General features: G+C 38.1%; 1 protein-coding gene across 2 annotated transcripts in view; it reads left to right on the plus strand.

The window, feature by feature from the left end:
• Positions 1-2,440: 2,440 nt before the first annotated feature.
• Positions 2,441-22,910, plus strand: part of GUCY1B1 (guanylate cyclase 1 soluble subunit beta 1) — a 48,623-nt gene continuing 28,153 nt past the window's right edge. Inside the window, exons 1-4 of one of the 2 annotated variants that reach the window (XM_010358034.2) lie at positions 2,441-2,611; positions 3,255-3,328; positions 18,653-18,753; positions 21,220-21,338. In XM_010358034.2, the coding sequence (XP_010356336.1) occupies positions 2,609-2,611; positions 3,255-3,328; positions 18,653-18,753; positions 21,220-21,338 (297 nt within the window). In that variant the 5' untranslated portion in view covers positions 2,441-2,608. Of the gene's footprint in view, positions 2,612-2,652; positions 3,010-3,254; positions 3,329-18,652; positions 18,754-21,219; positions 21,339-22,910 lie in introns of those variants that run through there. The other variant, XM_010358035.2, reaches the window with a different exon arrangement.

A 22,910-nucleotide genomic window follows, 5' to 3' on the forward strand; every position in this document is an offset into this window, starting at 1 on the left:
TACAACACACCCTAAACGAGAGAGTATGGGTTCATTGCTTGTTGCTCAAAGGTGAACAGATAAGAGACAGAGTTTTTTCTTTTTTTAATTTTTTTAACAAGTTAAAAATTATTTTATCTATATTATTAAAAAGTCAAATAACAACAGATTCTGGCAAGGTTATAGAGAAAAGGTAACTCTTATATAGTGCTGGTGAGAATGTAAATTAGTTCAGCCATTGTGGAAAGCAGTTTGGTGATTTCACAAAGAACTTAAAACAGAAATACCATTTGACCCCGCAATCTCATTACTGAGCATATACCCAAAGGAGTATAAATCATTGTACCATAAAGGCACATTCATGCATATACATTCATTGCAGCACTAGTCACATGGAATGAAATAAACAATTCACAAAGTGAATAGTTGTGAATATATGTAAATTCATATGTGAATTCACTATATGCAAAGACATGAACTCAACCCAGATGCCCATCAATGGTAGACTGGATAAATGTGGCATATGTATACACCATGGAATACTATGTAGACATTCAAAAGAGTGAGATCATGTCCTTTGCAGCAACATGGATGGAGCTGCAGACCATTATCCTATGTGAACTAACAGAAACAGAAAACCAACTACCACATGTTCTCACTTGCAAGTGGGAGCTAAACATGGAGTACACATGAACACAAAGAAGGGAACAACAGCCACTGGGGCCTACTTGAGGATGGAAGGTGGGAAGAGGGTGAGGATCAAAAAACTATTTATTGGGTACCATGCTTAGTGCTTGGGTGACAAAGTAATCTGCACACCAAACGGCCAAGACATGTAATTTACCTATGTAACAAACCTGAAACTAAAATAAAAGTTAAAAAAAATTCAGTTATGTAACACTAAACAAAATTAATCTATGTAGAAAAACAATCAAAAGGTACAGAAAGTTATAAAAAGTAAGAGTCATGGCCATTCCAGTCACTGGTTCTAATTACAGACGATAGCCATATCAACATTTCCTGTGTTTCCTCCCAGACAATTATTCTTACAGCAACATGTATGTGCCTGTGTTATTACACACATAGCACCTTACTGTGTACTGCCTCTAAAAAATGGAAAATTATTACATTCATGTGTTTTTTGGTAAACTGACAATACTTTTCTGCATCATCATGTTCTAGTCACCCTCCTGCTTTTTCATGGTTGTTTAATGTGTCATTTTAATGGTTCAAAATTAGTGGTTAATGGTTGTTAAATAATGGTTAATATTTTAATAGTTGTTTAAAACAAGGTGTTAGATTGTACAAAAGGCTATAATCTATTTACTCATTCCACCATTGCTGGAAATTTTTAAAGTAATTTGTTGTTTTGCTTTTTTGCTATATACCGCTATTTCTTCATCAGTTTCCTTCATCATAGCTCTCTGGGTTCTGATGTCAGCACAATCTTGTTCTGACGTTTTTCTCTAACCATATTGAGACTGTTCTCACAACAAACTATTCTCATCTTAGAATATCATCTGGCTTCTCAGGTCCACTTTAGACTGATGACCTCACTTCTGACCTTGCCCTAAAAGTCAGCTAGAGTCTATATACCTCACGTACAAATAGCTTTAATGAGCTGCAACTTCCTGTTCCTCTAATCTTCTCTCTATGGCAGGACTCAGAGCGTTAACTAACCTAAGGGCCTGGTAGAACGTAAACTGCAGGTAGAGTAGTTAAAGTCTGTGCATTTTGCATTGGTCCCTTTCCAGTTCCTCTGTTGCTGAGAAACAGCAACAGAGGCCCACTCTAGAGTGTTACAAACTCCCCGGAATTATGGCTCCCGGACATGGTGTAGGGAAAGGTGTCCCACTGGGATCAAGCCTAGAACATCGCTGGATCTTGTACAGTTTAGTAAAGGGCAGGACTGGATTTAACAAGATGCCCACCAAACTACACTACTGAAAATTTTTGGTGGTTCACTCAACTAGTCTCACTGACTAGAAGTAAAAATATGTTTTTCTCAATATTACTAGTTTTAAATTTGCTATAAACTGTTGTGGGACCAAGCCACAGAGGAAATGTTTATCCGCAAGACAAAGATAAGCATGAGGATGTCAACAACGGATGATACTCCTTTTAAGGTCTGTCCATTGCAAAGTACACGCATACACGCTCACACAACAAACACGCCCTGCCCCCTTTTGCTTGTGTTAACCAGAGGGCAGATCTCTGAATAATAATACATTTAGTGGGTCCACAAGAGCTGCATTTCCTCCGCTCCAGAATTCATGCAAGGAGCACTGCTGGGGCTTCTCCACTGTCATTGTTACGGCCTCAAACGAAGGCCTTGTCACCAGGCGGGGGCGGGAAGGCACTGTAGCGCAGCAGCATTGAGAGCATCCGAATTCCCTCCTCTGTCCCTTATTGGTTGAAGAACGGGGGGGCACCGACCAGCCCCCTGCGGCTCGACTCGCTATTGGCCGGGAAGAGGTGGCAATCAGGGCGGGCCGACGCGGCTGTGCTTGCTACAGCTCAATGCTGCCTCCCCGGCCCGGTTGCGCTGTAGCCGCTGCCGCCGCTGCCTGGGTCCCTCAGGCCGTGCCTCTGCTTGGGGGTTGCCTCCCCGGCTCCCGGTGCAGACACCATGGTAAGTGCTCTCAGCCGGGTGCGGCCGGAACCTCACCCCTCCTCGTCCGGCCTGGCAGCGAGGGAACTGGCCGCGCAGCCGGAGCTTGGCTCGGGGGCCCTGGGAGCTCACCGCTGGCAGCGGGAGCAGCCTCACTCCTTGCCCGCGCCCAGGCAGGGGAGGTGGGAACGCCGCGAGTCGTGGCGGGGGCGATCGGTGCCTTTGCTTCCCAGGCGGGTTCGCCGCTCCACACCGCAGCTTCCTGAGCTCGGGAAGGGGAGGTGCGACGGAGGCGTGGGGTCTTCCCGGCTCTGGCCGGCCCCACCACTGTGGGAGGCTGAGCGCCGGCGGCAGGGAAGGCTTGGGGTTCGCGTCCCCGCGCTGCCCCCGATGCCCAGCCTCTCCCGGAGCGGTGACAGGTGAGGAGGGTGGGAAGATAGCGTGGGGGTGGGGCGGATGGTGACGGGGAGAATCCACCAGGGACTGGGAGGTTGCGCCCCCACAATCCAACCCCTTCGGTACATAGTAGCCCGGAGGGAGAGGAGTCAGGAGCGGGGTGAAAGGTTAAGCCAGCGCCTTGGGAGCAGAGGCAGCCGCCTCGTCCCCAAGCCGCTTCTCAGCTACAGCGGGTCCCTGACGCTCAAGTCTCTCCCTGTCCCCGCAGTACGGATTTGTGAATCACGCCCTGGAGCTGCTGGTGATCCGCAATTACGGCCCCGAGGTGTGGGAAGATATCAAGTAAGTGGCCGGCTCCCCTGGCTGTGGCCCAGGTCGGCGCCCAGTGTGGGAGGCCCCACGCACTTCGCCTGGTCCTCAGCCGGCTGGTCGGGTCGCGGGCGCGCATCCTTGGAGGTGCCTCCCCGCGTCGCTCCCCGTTGCAGCTGCGCTCCCACGCTCTGGGACTGGAACCAGGAGGGGAGGGGCGGCTGGGGCGGGGCTGCGAGGGCGAGAACCGCGGAAAGGAGCCCCTAGGGGTCACCACGGCTTCCCAACCCGGCCAGAGCGTGGGAACGCGCTGCTGGCGCTCCCAGACTCAGCGGGCCGGGCAGCTCCCACGCGGATAGAGCCCCGAGGGACCACACGGGCCTGCGAGAGGTTCCTGCGTCCGGAGGCCTTAGAAACAAACGGAAGACTTCGACTTCTTTATGATTTTCACACCTAGCATAAGTTAGGCCTTTTTGGTATGCTGAAACACGCAGGAGATTATTTCTTGGGCAACAGTGAATTAAGCGCATTTATTCATTTTTAAATTAAGTGAAAATTGGAAGTTTTTCATTTTCCCCAAATCCCACTGCCCGCCCCCTCCCTACTCCCCCAACCCCCCCGCCCCGCCTTTTTTTTTTCTACTGTGTTGAAGACTTACAGTTCTAGGAGGCATTCTAATTTTAGTCCTGGAGCTTTGAGCCCAGTACTGGGGGTATGAATGGAAATACCACACCCACCTGAGAGTTTAAACCTGTTGGAATGACTCACGGGTCAGCATGTCTGCAGGCAGGTTGACTATTTCACTCTAATAAAGTTCTCCTTTTCCTTCTCACTCTCATAAAATTTGCATGTAACTTACGGAATAGCCGACCACCACCAACTAGCTACTCCAAAACCATATTTATGGGTTTTCATATTAGCACAACAGTCAGACTATCTTTGTAACAAAGTTAGAAGGAAGGGTTACCTGGGTGGGCAGATGGGAATACACTGTTATTATTGACTCTGATTTCCTGTACTTACTGATTTCATTTTGTTGTCTCAGGTAGGTGAGGCTTCCATGCTGTTTTTCCCTAAGCATATTACAGTTATTAGCAATCAATTCTAATAGGCCTTATTATGCAGTTACATGATGGTGATTTCTCATAACTATCTGTTTCCATAGAAATGACCAGGGTTATATATTAAGCACTAAAATGTAACTTTTCTTTCCCCAGGATCTGTATCACTGAGCACTTCTTTCATGTTTCAGAAACCATTTATATTATCCACAGGGCATATTATCTACATATTATAAACAGAAGCAGAGATTTGGCAATTATGTGGTCGAATCCAACGAGAACATAGGCACCAAAAGTTACTTTGGGATTTGAATTTTCTGGCCATCTTAATACCATTATAATTTTTATTTTGCTTAGTAGACAGATATTGAGAAGGCAGACATCCAAAAAAGATTGTTAACAGTATAACTTAACTACCGAATTATTTTTAAGCCACTTCCTTTGTAAATTTATAAATGCAATATATATATATATATCCTCCATATGATGCTTTTGCATCTGTAAGACAGAAATTCCCAAATGTGCTGGTAGATATGCTATGACAATGAATATGCTTAGAATTTTTAGAGCAGAATAAAAGATGGCTATTATGATTAAACAGTCATTATGTAATTTAACCAGATTTAGATTGGATATCCTAGCCATTATCAGTTTAGATCACTGTTAAATACAGAGATGAAAAATAATACTTTATAGGGAAATGTATCAGACATTTAAAAAAGTTTAAATTATCAAGAGATTTGTTTATATTGCTCATATTCTCCCAGAGAAATTCCAAATATGTAAAGATTCAATTGATGAGAATTTAGCTCTGCAAAATCAAGCTGAGAATATTGTTCCATTCTACTTAAAAAAATTATTTATTAACTTACTAATTTATCTTTAAGTAGCTTCCAACAGCATTCATAATTTGTCTAAATAATAAAAATTCCAATCATCCACAACATAATTTTTCTGGTAAGAATGAAGCAAGTTATATTGGTCTTTTCTTAAATAAAATTGCCTCAAGGTTATGCCCCTGCAGGGGAAAAAGTGTTAGTCACACTGGAGTTGGTAATCCAGGTGTTAGTGTTGATTCTTTATTCGTCTAAGCATCTTTGGGTGGACCCCAGCTGGTCTTGGATGTGGTTTAGTGTCTGGGCTAGAGAACATGGTTGAACTCTCTGCACTGAGGGGATTAAAGCTGCTCTTTGGTTTCCAATCCAATACCCTTGAGTAATTACTAAATGCTTCCTGGAAGAGCATTTGCTTTCCACAGAAAAGAATCTTGCTGCCTAGGGAGAGGGGAGGAGAACCTGGAGGAGTGTAATTGAAAAATTCTCCTTGGGTGATTCTGGTTCCTCCTCCCCTCCTTACCCTCTGCTTCAGGGAATATTACAACAGTCATTGGTCCAAGATGCTTTCAGTTTTAACTTTTTATAAGCAATTGAATATAGGAGGAAAAAAAAATGTTTTTTGTCTCAGTAAGTACCAAACTCTTATTTTTTCTTTTGGTCTTTGAGAAACTATCTAAAATGATGTTTATACAAATTTACATAATACTTTTTTGCTTCACTAGGAAATGGCCATCCATCCTTCATGAGAAAGGATGGAAAAAGATGCCAAACATTTAATGACAAATAAAACCCTAAGTAACAGATTCCAGACAGCAGACAGAAAATTCTAAGTGGATAAGGGCCAAAAATGCTTCATTGTAAACTCAGTATGCACTTACACTCTTACCAACAATATAACCATTTCACAAAAGTTTTAAATTCCTCTTAAGAAGAAGAAAAATTGTCTTGACCAAGGGCCAGCAAACTTTCTCTTAAAGGGCCAGATAGTAAATGTTTTAGGTGTTGCAGGCCAAGGTAAAATTGAGAGTATTATGTAGGACTCAATGTAACTATTAAAATGTAACCACTTAAAAATATTAAAACCATTGTTAGCTCTTGGAGCAGGAAAACGCAAACAAACAACCAAACCAGACAAAGTGGACTACATGTGATCCATGGGCTATAGTTTGCTGACCTCTGATTTAGACCATAAGAAATGTGAAAAAGCAAGAGACCTCTGAATCTATTTCAAAGTTTGTTTTGTTGATTTCCTTTCAATATTCAGATAGTCCTTTTAAGAGGCTATGGTTTCTAAGTAATGACAAAAATAAATTATCAGGGTAGAAAATAAAGTTAGGTGTGATATACCCTTGAAAAACACCTGAATACTTGATTTCCCATCTCTGTTATCCTTCCATCAGCCCTGACTAAACTCATCATTGTGTCAAATTACTGGGTTTAAGTTTAGATTTTTTTTCTTCTTTCTTTCCTTCTTTTTTTCTGGGTGGCAGCAGAGGAGAGCAGTTAGAGACAGGTCTTGCTGTGTGCCCAAGCTGGTCTCAAACTCCTGTCGTCAAGTGATCCTCTGGACTCGGCCTCCCAAAGTATTGCATTATATGCACCACCTCGCCCAGCCCAATTTTAGATTTTCTAACCTCACTGAAACATACAAATTATGAAGATAGATCCAAAACATTGAAAAATCCCAAATGATTAAAAGTCTGTAAAAAAAAGTACGCTGTCCTGGCTTAATCAGATGCAACGTTTATCTTTAATGAGCGTAGTGAGCATTTTAGGCACTGAGGATAGAAAAGCAATGGTGTAATCACCACCTTCAAAAAAAATTCTAGAGATTTCATGATATTTCAGTCTTATTATTTGTTTTTATTTTCCTGCCTGTAACTCAAATATAGGAACCTTTTGACTGTTGGATAGCATATACTTCCAGTTTTGAAATTAATGTGTCTTTTTAAATTTGCTAATCACAAATTAATCATTATGGTTCAAATAAGGAAACACTTTGCTATAAACTAGTTATGGGACTTTCCAAGTTGCCTAAACTTTCCAAGCCTCCACTGCATAAAGGAAAAAAAAAATACTTTATGGAGTTGATGTAATGCATTGAATAATGTCTGCAAAATGCTTAACATCGTTCTTGACAATAGCTTAATAAATGAGATTATTTTTTATTTTACTCTAGAATCAGAGTTTTTAAACTTTCCACTTCCCCAATTTACTTGAAAGATATTAAGCCCTCCTTTAAAAAATATTATTGCAGTCTATATTCTATCAGTCTAAATTTTTTTAGCACTCTAGGATAAGTAATCATCATCATCATCATCATTTTTCATTATTTTGTTTTGAAACGCAACATATGCTCTTAATATCCATTGTATCAAAGCAAATTAAAACAAACAAAAGAGCACATCACCATGTTTTGCCATGTTTATTCAGATTTTCGTATTTATGAAGGTGTGATATAAACTTCCATACCTTTCTGTAGATCTGCTTAAGTAGGAATAAGCCTATGTATGTTTTAAAGTAGTAAGCGTACTTTATATTATAAAGCAATTTCAAATTTCCAAAGTTTTGTTCTCTTTATAATTTTGATTGACTGCTACAACATCCATTTGAAAGAGGAAAGGACTTTACAGCTCAATTTTTTTTTAATGACAAAGTTGATTTTCCAAGAGGTTAATTCCCATATGTAATTACTAACTGTCCCAGAGAATTATATATAGGAAGCTGAAAAGTCAGAACTTCAGCCCTTGTTCTTCTGGTGCCAGGTTTAATGCTTCTTTTAAGATATAATTGTGAAATAGGAACTAAAGTAGTATACATACAAAAATGAAACCACGTTAATTTTCTTACCCGGAAACTTCCTCAGTACAAATAAACACATTAATATACAGACTAAGGAAATAAGTAAGCCAGATCATTGTTAGGATCAGGATCCTTTTCTGTAGAAAGATCTGCCAGTTGACCTGAAATACAGAGGAAAGCATTGCATTGTATTGTATGTTGGCTGACAAGCTCACTAATGTTTGAAGTTATCTTTTGTGGCTGGAACTGGATGCCCGTGTGTATACTCCATCACATACCTGCTAGTGAGCTCTTTGCATAGGACTCTTCCAGAACCTGGACCATGTCTGGGAGCAGCATGGCAGGCACCTAGGTGATAAGGCGGGTCATCACATGATCTCAGGGGGTTTGTGGGTGTTTCTTTTGAGTTTTATTTTGGTTCTGATGATCTGAGGTATTCCCCAGAAGTCAAACTGGGTCTTGGAGTCTTTATTTTCCTTGCATTCTGCAATTTTAGAGAATTAAAAAAAATCAGAGGAGCACATCATTTAATTTGGCGTGTCAGAAGGAACTTTGCACATTACAGTGAACATCAGAAATCAGAAAATCTGTATTCTCACTCTTAATATACCCAGATGTAGTTTTGGCAAACATTTACTAAGCATTGTTATGATTTGCAAGAACAATGTCCTTTCTACTTTCTTGCCTTTCTCCAGAATAAGGGCCTCTAGCAAATGTTTCTCTTTAATGTGTTGGAAAACTATAGTTATGGGTTGATACTGTGCAGACATCAACAGGAAAACACACTTAAGGAAATGAATGCTATAAAGAAATCTAACTGGCTAGATCCAAGGGTAACAGCTCAGCAGACGTGAGTACTTGCAGCTTTTTCATTCTCTCCTTTGCCTCCTTGTTCATTGAAGAGGAAATGATGGGAGAAAAAAAGGTCTTCATTGTTTGTGTCTAGCAAAATGAAGCATCTTTTTCTGTGTCAAACTGTATCAAAAAATAGTGAAGTTAAAGTTGTTTTTATTCCAGGTAAAAGTAGACATTCTGAAGTATTTATTGGACCTCCTTGTTACTGTGGCTTTGGTTCTGTTGCTTATTCTGGTCTACTTTCCCTTCATTGTTGAATCATGAATTATGAAATTGTTAACTTTATTGAAATTCTTTGTGGTCAATCTTCAGATAACCCAAACATGAAAACCTTTCACTCAACTTGTCCTACATACCCTTAGCATTCCAGCCCCATGGACCTGTTTTTAGTTTCTCAGCCATACTGAGCCTTAAATGTGTCCGTTTAACACCTGTCCTTGGTATGGTCTCCTTTTCTTCACCCTCCCCAACCCTCCTGTAAATGTAAACACCTCTCAGCTTTGAGATGTCAAAACAAATGTCACTTCTTAAGGGAACCTTCTGTCACATCCAAACTTTTCCCTTTCCTTCATAGTGATATAATCCAAGAGTTTGTACTTAAGTATTTGTACTGCTGATTAATGTCTATCTTCCATGACTCTAGCCTCCATAACTCTTTCTAGAGTGCTCTCTCTCTCCCTCTCTCTGTATATTCAATAAAATTTCAGGCTCTCTTTCTGTAATAAAAATATGGATGTTTATATGTGAATGATGTATCTTTCACATTTTTCATTTCCAAAGAATAGAGCACATACATATTTTCACCAAAGGTTTTTTTCTGCAACCAGAATTTGTGTCAGCATGGTGACATCTTCAACTACTATTTAAATAAAAGCTGTTTTCAAATAGACATTTCTTTTTCTCCCAGATTTATTGAGATATAATTGACAAATAAAAGTTGTATATATTTGAGGTACACTTCATGTTTTGATGTACATATACATTGTGAAATAATCACTGTAATCAAGCCAATTGCCATATTCATCACCTCACATAGTACCCTCTCTTTTTGTAGTGAGAGCACTTAAGGCCTACCCTCTTAACACATTTCAAGTATTCATTATAATATTGCTAACTGTAATTGTTCATTGTAATTGTTAATAGTGACATTGCTGTGCAAAATAAACATTTCTTATATCAGCAAGGGCAGAAGGTACAGTAATGTAGCAATACATAACAGCACTTCCTTTTGGAACCATCAGAGTTCTTTTGTTTTCTCATGTCATATGTGGATATATTGGAAGGACTAAGAACTCTGTTGTTAGAATGACGATTTCATACGTCAAAAAACAATTGCTAGATTGAATTCAGGACATGACTAAATCCTTTAGCAAGTGCCTAAAAGGCAGGGATGTGTGGTGCTGTTTAAAGTCAGTGTTATAGACCATAGCTCAATGTTTAGAATAATAAAATTAAATTTGAAAACCAGATGGGCTCTCACCACGTCATGCTATTTTGAATGTAATATGTCACGTATATTAAACACATACCATATGGTTCTGCAGCCACAGTCCTACATGCTTTATACTCATTATCTCAGTTAATCCTCATTACCATCACAGAAAATAGATTCCTTCGTTATCCTCATTTTGCAAATAAGAGAATAGAGGCTTAAAAAAAGCTTGCCTCAAACACTCAGCTATTAATCATTAGAGCTGGGAATTGAACACAGATAAAGTCATAATTATCATGTTATATGTTTTCTTCCAAAGAGAAAGACCTATAGACAACCAATTTAGCAAGGACATGGGCAATGTTTCTGTGTATTAGTACTACCTGCTGGTTTTTCTTTTTTCTTGGAATGTTCAAGCATGCGTACAGGTGATTTTTGACAATAATATTTTTAAAGGTGAATTGACATAAAGCATACACACAAGTGTCTAAGTAAATTCATTTGTCTGTTAAAGCTGCTGACAATGGCTCAGCAGCTCAAACGAAGGTTTGTAAGTTTTGTGGATATGTTTTCAAAATTGAAGAAATTACCATTAAGGGTCTCTTGTGTCAGGCTGGTCACAGAAAGAAACATGCAATTATGTATCAAGACTGTTGTTGCTTCCCCTAAAACTGAGGTATGGGTGTCACTCATGAGAGCATTTATTGTTACTGTTTACAGTGCTTGGATGAGTGAACACATTGACATGAAAGGACTGACCTTTACCAGCTAAAAGGGGGTTCAGGCAGGAAGTCTTTACTGGATTTAAAGGGCCTGTCTCTCCACTTGGCAGTTCCCTCAAACTAGAGTCTCTCCTTTGGGGTTCAGGCTTACTGAGAATCATTAGATTGGGCTATTGAAAACTCAGAGGCTATTCATGCTTCACAGCCACTTAGAAAAAAGGAATATAAAGTTTTACTTTTTTAGATGTTATGTATAGTTACTATCCACAGTTTATAGTGGGGGATTTTAGTTTTAATAATGGTTGGGGACAATGCAACATTGTGGTACCATTTTAGCTCACATCAATGGACCGTTCTAGGATTAATTATCAAGACGACATCTACATACTGCTTTTTAATACAGCATGTGTTCTGATAATGTTGTTTACAGGATCAATAGTGTCTTGGAGCTGTCATTGGTCGGTTTGATTGTTTGATCCTGATTGACCTTTTCTGCCCAAGAGCAGACCTTATGCTGAGATTATGTTTTCAACATGCCTGTGTTCAGGCTCTCCCCTTTCAAAATACTCCACGGAAAACTTCTTTAACTGAAATATAGCAGTCTTATCATATTCTTAACTTACTCTAAAAATATACAGTAGCAGAAGCTCAGGGCCAGAATATGAATTCAGTTTTTCTATGTTCACATATTGTAGTTAAGGAATATCTCCTTGTATGTGAAGTTATAAGAAATATTACCTGGACATTTTGGACAAATTGTATACCTAGTTTTAAAAAATAAATTATAAAAGATGCTTAATTTTGAAAGCAAATGATGGACTTTTGTCAGTAATGTTTGATTGCTTGTTTTTTTGTTTTGTTTTGTTTTTTTGTTTTTTTTTGTAGGGAGCTTAGAAACATATGGGGAAATCGATTTAATTCATTCATTCACTAATTTTTAAACATGTATACCTTTATTAAGCACATACGCAGTTCCAGGCACCTGGGTTAGGCACCAGTAATTACATTAAAAAAAAAAAAAAAATTCCCAACTTACCAAACACCCCCACTATAAAAATACCAACTACCTTTTTGTGGAAAGATAATTAGCATAAATAAAGGATCTGCTTAAATTCCAGCAAATAAGAGTAAGTAGGAAGTTGACTGCTATTGGGAAACTATTTCACTTATACACATTCAACTTCTAAACAGTTATTGTGGCTACAAATACAAAGAATGTGATTATTTCTGATTTTGCTCCCAGGTGAGAATTTGATCTTTATTTATTTATTTATTTATTTATTTATTTATTTATTTTTTTTTTTTTTTGAGGCGGAGTCTCGCTCTGTCGCCCGGACTGGAGTGCAGTGGCCAGATCTCAGCTCACTGCAAGCTCCGCCTCCCGGGTTTACGCCATTCTCCTGCCTCAGCCTCCCGAGTAGCTGGGACTACAGGCGCCCGCCACCTCGCCCGGCTAGTTTTTGTATTTTTAGTAGAGACGGGGTTTCACCGTGTTAGCCAGGATGGTCTCGATCTCCTGACCTCGTGATCCGCCCGTCTCGGCCTCCCAAAGTGCTGGGATTACAGGCTTGAGCCACCGCGCCCGGCCTGATCTTTATTTTTAAAGCTCTTACGGGAGACAGAGCTTGTTTGTTTCTTGGCTATTTTAGTTTGTAAATTCTATCAGTGAATCTGCATACTAAGTGCACATATTTAGTTTAATCATTTGATTCTGAATAAAAATGACTAAGATTTTGTTGTCATTCCTCCCTTCTCTTCTTCCACTTGCCATTTCCTCTTTCTTCTTTTTCCCTTCCTTCATCTTCTCCAACATACCAGTTAGAGGAAGTATCAGGCATTAAGTGTGTGAGAAGTACTATCCTGAGGTTTTTGCATGGATTAATTCCGCTAACCAACACAATGACCGGAGGTAACTGCTGCTGTTAGCCTGTTTTGCAGATGAGGAAATGAAACACCAAGAGGTGAATCTGCCCAAACTGCACATGGGATTGGCTTAGTTGTTTATTTTCCATACTGTGTGAGGAAAGACTATGACTTATGACATAGATGAAATCAAGGGAGTTTCTCTTTATGTAGGTTTGCTTGTTAGCCAATGAAAGTGCTTTTTAAACTTCAACCTATCTAAATATTTATTATTGTCTGCTGATCTCTTTCATTGAGTAATCCACTGAATAGAACATTTTAATGCTTAAACCAAGCAGAGTCATTGGGTATGTAAATACGGCAAGTCATAGTATTTGAAAATAGTGAAAGACTATGTTCACTTGGGATTCGGTAGGGCTTTTAAAAATAAAAATAATAATAGTAAGCAACAACAGAATGTAACACAAACTAGGACCCATGAGGATTGTAGTGCTGTTGGTTATTATTTGATAGATGAGCACTCTTGAAAATAGTTTAATCCAATTCACTTATAGTTTATATGATATTTTGTATCATCTAAGAAGCATTGAAAAAAATGACAGTGTGTCCAAAATTTTCAGGAAAATCCTAAACTGTGGTTCTCAGGGAAACCTGTGGGTTTTCTCACATGTAAAATAAGTGTAATTTAAATAATAAGGAAACTGCATAATTGACCTGTGATGTAATTACATAATTACACAATAATAATTAACAATGTACATATAATGCAACAATTTAAACAAAATTGGAGCTCAAAAAATAATTCTGAAAGAATGATTGAGTCTAGAAAATTTGGTTAATGTACTTGGCTGAATTTGGATAATTTAAGCCCATATAAATTCTACTTATCACAAAAATAAATTTTAAATTATTGGAAGTGTTATTCTTGCCTTTGCTTTTGAGGAAAGAACTTAAAAGTTATGGGATAGCAAAGTGGGGGATGGAGAATTATGAAGTAATATTACTTGAATTATGTAAATTGTTTATGTAATCTACATATTAGCTTACTTCCTGACTTTTCTTTCTTTTACTGGTTGCCCTCTGTGACTTCAGGTAGCAGATGAAAAAACAGCTCTAAAGCTAAGGAGAGAAAGAATTGTGCAATGTGGGAAGGGAAGCCAATAAACCTTTCCTCAAAGAACAGTGACAGCTATATTTTGTGGAGTTCTGGGAAATGGTTATTATCATATCTCTGTGCTTTCTGGAGGCTAAAACATTTGACAGCATGAAGTCTGATTATATATAAATTTACCTAAAAGTTAGAAGAAAAGTTGTGTTGAGAATCGAGAGACAACAGAGAAGGCTTTGTTGATTCAAAATTTCTACTAGCTTCAAAGGCCATATTGTCTGAAATTAATTCTCTTAGTTATTACTCCTTTTCCACGGTAAGTTCTCTATCTCAGTTTAGTGTATTAAATCACTTCAAACTAAAGAGTTTGTGATACCTCCAATTAACTCTTGCAATATTTCCAATTAACTTTTCCCCTGAAAGGAAAGAAAATGAAGAATAGGCTAGAGAAGGAAAGGAAGTGGCCCCAGAAAGGTTAGGTGTAAGGTGGTAAGGATGGAGATTTCGTGTTCAAGTCCTTGCTCAGACGTCGCTGTCCCCATGAAGCCTACCATGAGCATGTATGTATATTATCCTCATATATATATTGCATCCAGCCCCTTCCACTTACATTTCCACTTTCATGTCTTTATCCTGAGCTACCTCTTCCTATAGCATCTATTGCTTCATAACATATTATATCATTTTGTTATACATCATGGTTATTGCTTATTACTTGTATCTGCCAGCTAAAATATAAGCTTTATGAGGGCAGGGATCTTTATCTCTTTTGTTTGTTGATATATTAAAAGTACTTAGAAAAGTGCTGGGACATAATAGGCATCCAAATATTTGTGGTAAAGCTCTTCCACCGGAAAAAAAAAAAGAAAAAGGGTAGCCCCACATTCCCAAAGATGTAAATAGAGTCCTAAGTAGTTTGAATAATTCAAAGGAATTCAGAGTTAAATTTTTAAAAGAAGATTATTATTTCCTTCCGTGTACTACTGTTTAATTTCTATTTCAGTTCCCACCAGGGAGCATTGACACTGGTCATTTCAGGAAGTAAAGCTTTGACAATAAGGGAGCTTATTTTAATAAAGAGAGAGAAAGGAAAGGAGGAATGCATTGACCCATGGTTAGGCGATTTCTGAGGAAATGGCTGTTCCCCTATTTTACACAGAGGGGAATTCTGCTTGTACCTTGTTTATTTATGTTACTAGAGATTGGTGAGTTTTTCAAATAAACTGCATTTATTACAGAAATTTATGTGATTTGACTTATTCCAATTGGAAGAAACAGAATGGTGAAAACATGAATAAATCTCTACTTTATTGTATCTTTGATTAGAATGTTCTGTCAGAGTGTCCAAAATTTTAATCTATAGATCAGTGTTGTTTCATAATAAAATGTTAATAGCAAAATGACAAAACATAGGGTATCCATATCCTTTAAACCATTAATCCCGTTCCTAGGAATTTGTTCTATTTGTACGCAGAAGTATAATAAGCTACAAAGATACTCGTCACTTTTTTTATAATTTGGAAAAAATAAAAGTATCTAACTACCTACCAAGACTTCAATATGTCTACAATGCAATTTTATGCAGCCATGGTAGAAGTATAATTATGATATAAAAAGATATCCATCAAATATGCACTCAAATGAGGAGGTTTTGAAGCAGTATGTTCTATATATAAGTATATTAAAGCATGAACAACTTGACAATTATACTAGCAGTGATTATCTCAGGATAGTGGAGGCTTATTTTCTCTTTTTAGTTTTACCTTTCCTGTACTTTATATATATTTTTACAATTAGAAATTAGAATGCAGAAAATATATAGTAGCATTTATCAGAGGATAAGAAAATGTTTGTATATTACGTTTTCATATTTTTTGATATCTCACTGACTTTTGGTATTAAAAAGACTTGAGGTCTTTGAAGAGTTGTGTCGCTTTTGTTTAACAGCTGTTTATGTTTGGAAAAAGGGAGAAGAATTTCATATTTTATGTACAGTGCTGTAATTGTTTGAGTAGACATGGGGAGCACTATACTCACTGGGATAATGTATAGTGCTTTCACTGCTTAGAATATATTTTTGTACACTTTATCTCTTTACTGTTGTGAAAGGTGAATTATCTGTTGCTCCCACTTCAGAAAACAGAGGTTTTGTTTGTTTGTTTGTTTCCTGAGTCAGGATCTGGCTCTGTTGTCCAGGCTAAATGCAGTAGCAAGATCACGCCTCACTGAGGCCTCAACTCCCGAGGCTCAAGCAAGATTCTCCCACACCAACCTCCCAAGTTACTGGGACTACAGACTTGCACCACCATGCCTGCCTAATTTTTTTTTTTTAATTTCTAGAAGAGAAGAGGTCTTGGTATGTCACCCAGGCTGTTCTCAAATTCCTGAGCTCAATGGATCCTCCACCTGGGCTTTCCAAAGTGCTGGGATAGCAGGCGTGAGCCAACCTGCCTGGCCAGAAAAGAGAGATTTTAATGCTTACGTGCTTCATGTGATTTGCTCGGGTTCATTTAGCTGGTAAATCCTGGGCTCTGAAATGCAGATCTCTGTGCTTACTGAAAACATGTTTTAAAAAATATGAATAAATGCAGGCAAATAAATTATGTGCTCTGAAGAGCAGAGGATGTTTTTAAAACTATCTGCATACTAAGGTATGGATATAAGACATACCACCATGAGGAATTTTCCCCTTGAGCATACACAGATATAGTCATGAGTGGCAGCTGTGATAGCACAGCTTCTGAAAGAGAGAAAGTGACTAACGACTTCCTTGACAATATTTAAGGAGTTATTTGAGCTGTTGTGTTGCAAGCTCGCCTAATTAGAGTGGCTAGTTTCCTTTGTATTCTCCTGGCAACGTACAAGGATTCCGATGAATTGGATTGAGAGTAAGAGGTTGACATCCAAGCTCCGTGTATTTTTGTGAAGTTAACATTGGCAATGATATCTGGAACTTAGTTCTTTTCTACAGTTGACCATGTGGGTTTTTAAAATTTACATACATTTATGACGTACACGTGCAATTTTGTTACATGCATAGTAGGCGGCAGTGTTTTGAACAATGGATTTCACCTCTTCTTTGAATGCTTATTTGAGAAAAGTAATTCAAATCCTACCTAATAAATACATTTATATAATCATGACAACTATTAAAAACAATTATCATTTTCTTTCACTAGTACTGTGTATGTTTTGAGCTACTGTGTTTAATAAGCTAAGGATGTATTTGAAGATTTTATCAATCCACTTGGCATCTCAAACTTAGTATGTTGAAAACATAGCTCTTGACCTTGAACCCCTATCTGCCTCCAACAAGTCTTTCCCAATTCTGCTACTGGTGACAACATACTTTTAGTTGCTTAGACCAAAAACCTCAGTGTCCTCCTTGAGTCCTCTCCTTTCACACCTTGTGTCCAATCCATAGCAAATCATGCTGAATTTACCTTTAGAATATATATGAGTTTGAGGCACGTCTTACCAGCTCCACAGGTTCATGTCTTTCTCCTGTCTCAGCCTCCCGAGTAGCTGGGACTACAGGTGCCTGCCACCATGCCTGGCTAATGTTTTGTATTTTTAGTAAAGATGGGGTTTCACCATGTTAGTCAGGATGGTCTCGATCTCCTGACCTCGTGATCCACCTGCCTCGGCCTCCCAAAGTGCTGGGATTACAGGCGAGAGCCACCGCGCCCAGCCCACCAACACTTCTTACCTGAATATTGGCAGCAGACTCCTAAATGGTCTCTCTCCTCTGTCTTGTACTCCTTCAGTCTAGTTTCAATGCAGCAGCCAGGTGAACCCCTTTAACCTAGATCAGCTTATATCACCACTCATGTCATAAGTGCTCAAGCCCTTCACCTCTTTGAGGTAAATGGCAATTATCCCAATGTCCAACCAGGCCAAGCACTGTAGCCTCATGTTACCTCTCCCACTCATTCCCTGATAGCTACTTTTCCCCCTCCTCTGTTCCAGCCACATTGGCCTCTGCTGTCCTACGACACCCCAGGCATGCTCCTGCCTCACCCTTTGCACTTGTTTTTCCCTCTGCCCAGAACACAATCTCTCTAAATTGCCCGTGGCTCACTCTCGGAGCTCCTTCAGACTTTACTCAAATGCTGGCTTCTCAGTGAGGCCTTCCTGGCTGTTGTACTTGAGCTCTCCACTGCTCTGCTCTGCTTTATTTTTCTCCAAAGTGTAATACTTACCATTATATGTTATTTATTAATTTTATGTGGTGTTTGTCTTCCCTTAATATATGTATTGCAAGAAGTCAGAGATTTTTGTCTGTTTTACTAAATCTTGTACCCCTAGTACCCAGGACAATGTCTGGCACATAATAGGGACTCAACAAAAACTTGCTAAACATTTATTAACCCAAAAGTTATTTAATTGATTATATTTAATGGCAGGTATTGTACTGAGCAGTAGAGTACTATGTATTGTTAATCTTGCTAAAATATACTTAAATATATCATTTTAATTTAGGGAGGGGTATATGACATCATTTCTGCTCTCTCACTAGAATTTTAGGTACATGATGCTGTTTAAACAAATTTGCCCCCCAAAAAAAATTCTATTTCAGAGATAAAACCATTGTTTATACAATTATTATACCTATAGTAGCTTTTTTTTTAACTTCACCTTTTCTGTCTGTCTCTCTCTCTCTGTTTTTGTTTTCCAGAAAAGAGGCACAGTTAGATGAAGAAGGACAGTTTCTTGTCAGAATAATATATGATGACTCCAAAACTTATGATTTGGTTGCTGCTGCAAGCAAAGTCCTCAGTAAGTTGAATGCAACTTTCCTTCTTTGGCTAAGTTACACATAGAAGCTCAAAGAATGCATGGTTCAAGATCACAACGCAGGTTTATGCAAATGGTGCAGAGCATTTGTACAACCTGCACAGTTGTGTGGTGGAAATCCACATATCATGTTAGGCTCAGGCTATGCCAAGTCTTATTTTTCCTTTTACAAGTTCTTTAGAGAATAGAAAAGAGTAAATGTGTTCTTCTTGTTGTTTTTTTGAGACAGGGTCTGGGTCTGTCACCCAAGCTGCACTGCAGTAGTGGCCCAACTCCAGCTCACTGCATCCTCTGCCTGCCAGGCTCAAGTGATCCTCCTGTCTCAGCCTCCCGAGTAACTGGGACTACAGGCATGCACCACCATGCTCAGCTAATGTTTTGTATCTCTGGTAAAGACAAAGTTTCATCATGTTGCCCAGGCTGGTCTTGAACTCCTCAGCTCAAGTTATCCACCTGGCTCTGCCTCCCAAAGTGCTGGAATTGCAGGTGTGAGCCACCATGCCAGGCCCAGTCCTTTGCCTCCCCCAAAAGAAAGCCATGTATTCAGGAAGGAAAGAAAATTATTGATACTTAATGTAACAACATCAGTTGTGGTGTCAACAGTATGGTAGTTATTCAAGTATAGTATGTGTTTTCTCCAAATCTCTTTTGCAGTCACAAGTTAAATTAGCTATTGGTAAAAGAAACGTGAAACTGAGATCTACCACACACAAATACCTTCCTGAAGAAGGCAAAGTTTTAAAAATTTTATGGAGAAAAAGTTGTTCTCAAAGTGGTATCTATTATTCCCATAGTGCTTAATTTTTAACTGGGCTATAGTTTGGATACAATAGAATGAAGATTTTAGTTTTATTACATATAACTAGGAAACCAAATGCTATCTATAGTAGAATAAAAATTTTTTAAAAGATTGGTAAATATTTAATGTTAACAAGAAAAATATCTAGCCTCTAGCAATCAAAGTTGAAACAAACATGAAATAACTTTTTTCTTATCAATTTGGCAGTCTCAAAAATGGAAATATCTAGTGTAATGATGGAGTAGAGTTAATGGGAAATCATACTCATTTTTAATGTGATGATAATTAAGACAACTTTTTTGGAGAATAATTTTGCATCATGAAAGCCTTTTAAAAATATTAAAACTCTTCAGGAATTTTTCCTAAAGAAATTATTAGATCTGTTTTCATTAAGATGCATGTATGTGTTTTCATGTTGGAGTTCCACATATTGTCAAAAACTGAAAAAAGCTTACATTTTCAATAAGAAGGGATGGGTTAAATGAATTATTGCATTTATATGTTGAATAAGATAGCAATTAAAATTGATACACAGCTCTTTGGGAGGCTGAAGTGAGTGAATCACTTGAGGCCAAGAGTTCAAGATCATCCTGGTCAATGTGGTGAAAGCCCCTGTCTATTAAAAATACAAAAATTAGCCAGATGTGGTGGCGGGTGCCTGTAGTCCCAGCTACTCAGGAGGCTGAGGCAGGAGAATGGCCTGAACCCGGGAGGTGGAGTTTGCAGTGAGCCGAGATTGTACCAGTGCACTACAGCCTGGGCAACAAAGTGAGACTCTGTCTCAAAAAAAAAAAAAATTGATACAGAAAATTTAAGTTTTAGGAAATATTAATGATTGTTTATTAAGAAAAAAGCAGAACACCAGGGTACATATTATATGTAATCAAGTTATTAAATACACATATTTATATGAAGACTATTTTGTATCAAAATACTGTCATGTGCATTCTTGATGATTTTAAAAATTTGTGTTTTTTGGAAAAAAGAAGTAGTATATCAAATATATGCTTTAAAAAGGTCAAAATTAAGTACAGGGTGAGTATCACTTGTCTAAAACTCTTGGGACCAGAAACGTTTAGGCTTTCAGAATTTTTTTCTTTTTTTTTTTGGATTTTGGAATATTTGCATATCTTAAGAAGATATCTTGGGGATGGGATTCAAGTCAAAACATAAAATTCACTTATGTTTCATGTACACCTTATAGACGTACGCTGAAGGCAATTTTGTACAATATTTTAAATGATTTTCCGCAAGAAACAACGTTTTGACTGCAGTCCATCACATGAGTTCAGGTGTAGAATTTTCCACTTGTAGTGTCATGTTGGTGACCAAAAAGTTTCAGATTCTTGAGCATTTCGAATTTGAGATTTTCAGATTAGGTATGCTCCACTTGTAATTTGTAATAGAAGCTGAAAAACTGGTTGCTTTGCTTGTAAATGCAAATGTACACCATTGACATGTTTATACATTGTCTTCTCTGATTTCATTGTATTGTCCTGGAGGGATTTTTTTCATATGATCTACGTTTGCCATGCACAAAAATTGAAGACATTTTAAATTATTTTAATAAACACTTACCTTCATTCTTTCTATTAACAATATTTCACCTATTATATGCTTTTTTTTCCCCTCTTGAACTTGTAAAATAGATCTCAATGCTGGAGAAATCCTCCAAATGTTTGGGAAGATGTTTTTCGTCTTTTGCCAAGAATCTGGTTATGATACAATCTTGCGTGTCCTGGGCTCTAATGTCAGAGAATTTCTACAGGTAAGCAATTTGAGGTCCTATAGTTAAAAGTTCTGTGTTTGTAACTCTCAAATATAGACTCTAGAATCCTTTTGTTCACTCAGCTGGACGAGAGTGTCTTACTTCTGAAATGGAATCATAGTGACCTTTTTCTAATTCACATAAAATCATAGTTACTGGAGGGTCTTGAATACATTTTAGCATTATATTTTTTCTTTAACTTCTGGTTGCTGATACTGAATACGCAAGTTGTAAATTAATGTTCCCTGAAAAACTCCAGGTGGTCTTTTGTGATCTGTTCAACTGCCCTTTTTTGGGGGTAATGACTATATATCCTAGTGACTGTCGTTTTAGACATTTAATATGGCCTTATTTTCTATTTTCAAAACATTCCTAGTTTGTAGATATAATTAAGCAATGTATCAGTGTTTATGAAGTTCTACCTGGAGCTCAACGTTTAGGCAAAAGTAGCAGGGTTTTCACGTGTTCTGTCACCAAAACATACTTAAGATACATTATCATGAGTTACATATTAATTAATCTACTGTACAAGGGAAAATAGGAAACAGTTCAAAGTCAGTTTCAGGTGAAAAAGATAAATAATGCAATCAAAGGCCTTTGTCTTATATTGTTAAAATTACCTTAAAAGATTTTACTAGTAAATTACACATTAGATGAGAGACTATTTCTGGATTGACTATACTATTTTAAGCATTGGCATTTGTGAGACCCTCTTCTTGAAATGTGTTAACATTGAAAATTATGTGGTTGTTTGCAAAGGATATTTCTAAACTGGCTGCTGAAAGCTGCCAGATCTTGCTGGAAAATGATGTCAGTGCAATACTAGCTGAACCGAAGCCCAGTTTTGAGGGAATGTAAACACTTTCAATCCAGCTGCATTATTGATTTAACAGCCAAAATAAGAACTTTAGTGTTTAATCAAAATGTCTGTTGTTTACATAGTGACATTTTTCTTATAAACTTAAAACAGCATTAAATCAAGTTGGAAACTGGTTTGCAATCTCCTGCCATGGATTTACTAAACTACTGGTGTCAAAAAAAGCTGCCACTTCCAAATGAAGTAGCTGCCAAGAGATATTTAAATAAAATTGAACAGGCAGCATTTAATGGGATTATTTTAAATGGATTAAAGTTTTGGGGGATATGGGGTTTTTGAATACATATTTCACTTTTCAGTACTTTTGTTGACCACTATCAACTTATCAGCAAAGTTTCAACTTTCAGTTGTTCTGGCTTTTAACTCTCTCTCTCTCTCTCAATGGCCATGTTTACATGACAAAACAAAGATTCAAATGGTTTTATTAATTCCTTTTTTTTTTTTTTTCTAACCTGTGCTCATGGTGACCATCTGCTAAGCTTGTTACAGCACGGTAAGAGAGCAAGCAGCCTTTTAGGTGTGTTTCTCTGTGTTCCAGAGCTGCTTTATCCAATGGGACAGTCACTGGTTTCATGAGGCTACTCAGCATTTAAAATGAGATATACAAACTAGGGAGTGGCTCACGCCTGTAGTCCCACTTACTTGGAGGCTGAGGCAGGAGGATCACTTGAGCCTGGGAGATGGAGACTGCAGTG

This window comes from Rhinopithecus roxellana, chromosome 2 (genome assembly GCF_007565055.1).
Source record: "Rhinopithecus roxellana isolate Shanxi Qingling chromosome 2, ASM756505v1, whole genome shotgun sequence".
NCBI lineage: Eukaryota > Metazoa > Chordata > Mammalia > Primates > Cercopithecidae > Rhinopithecus > Rhinopithecus roxellana.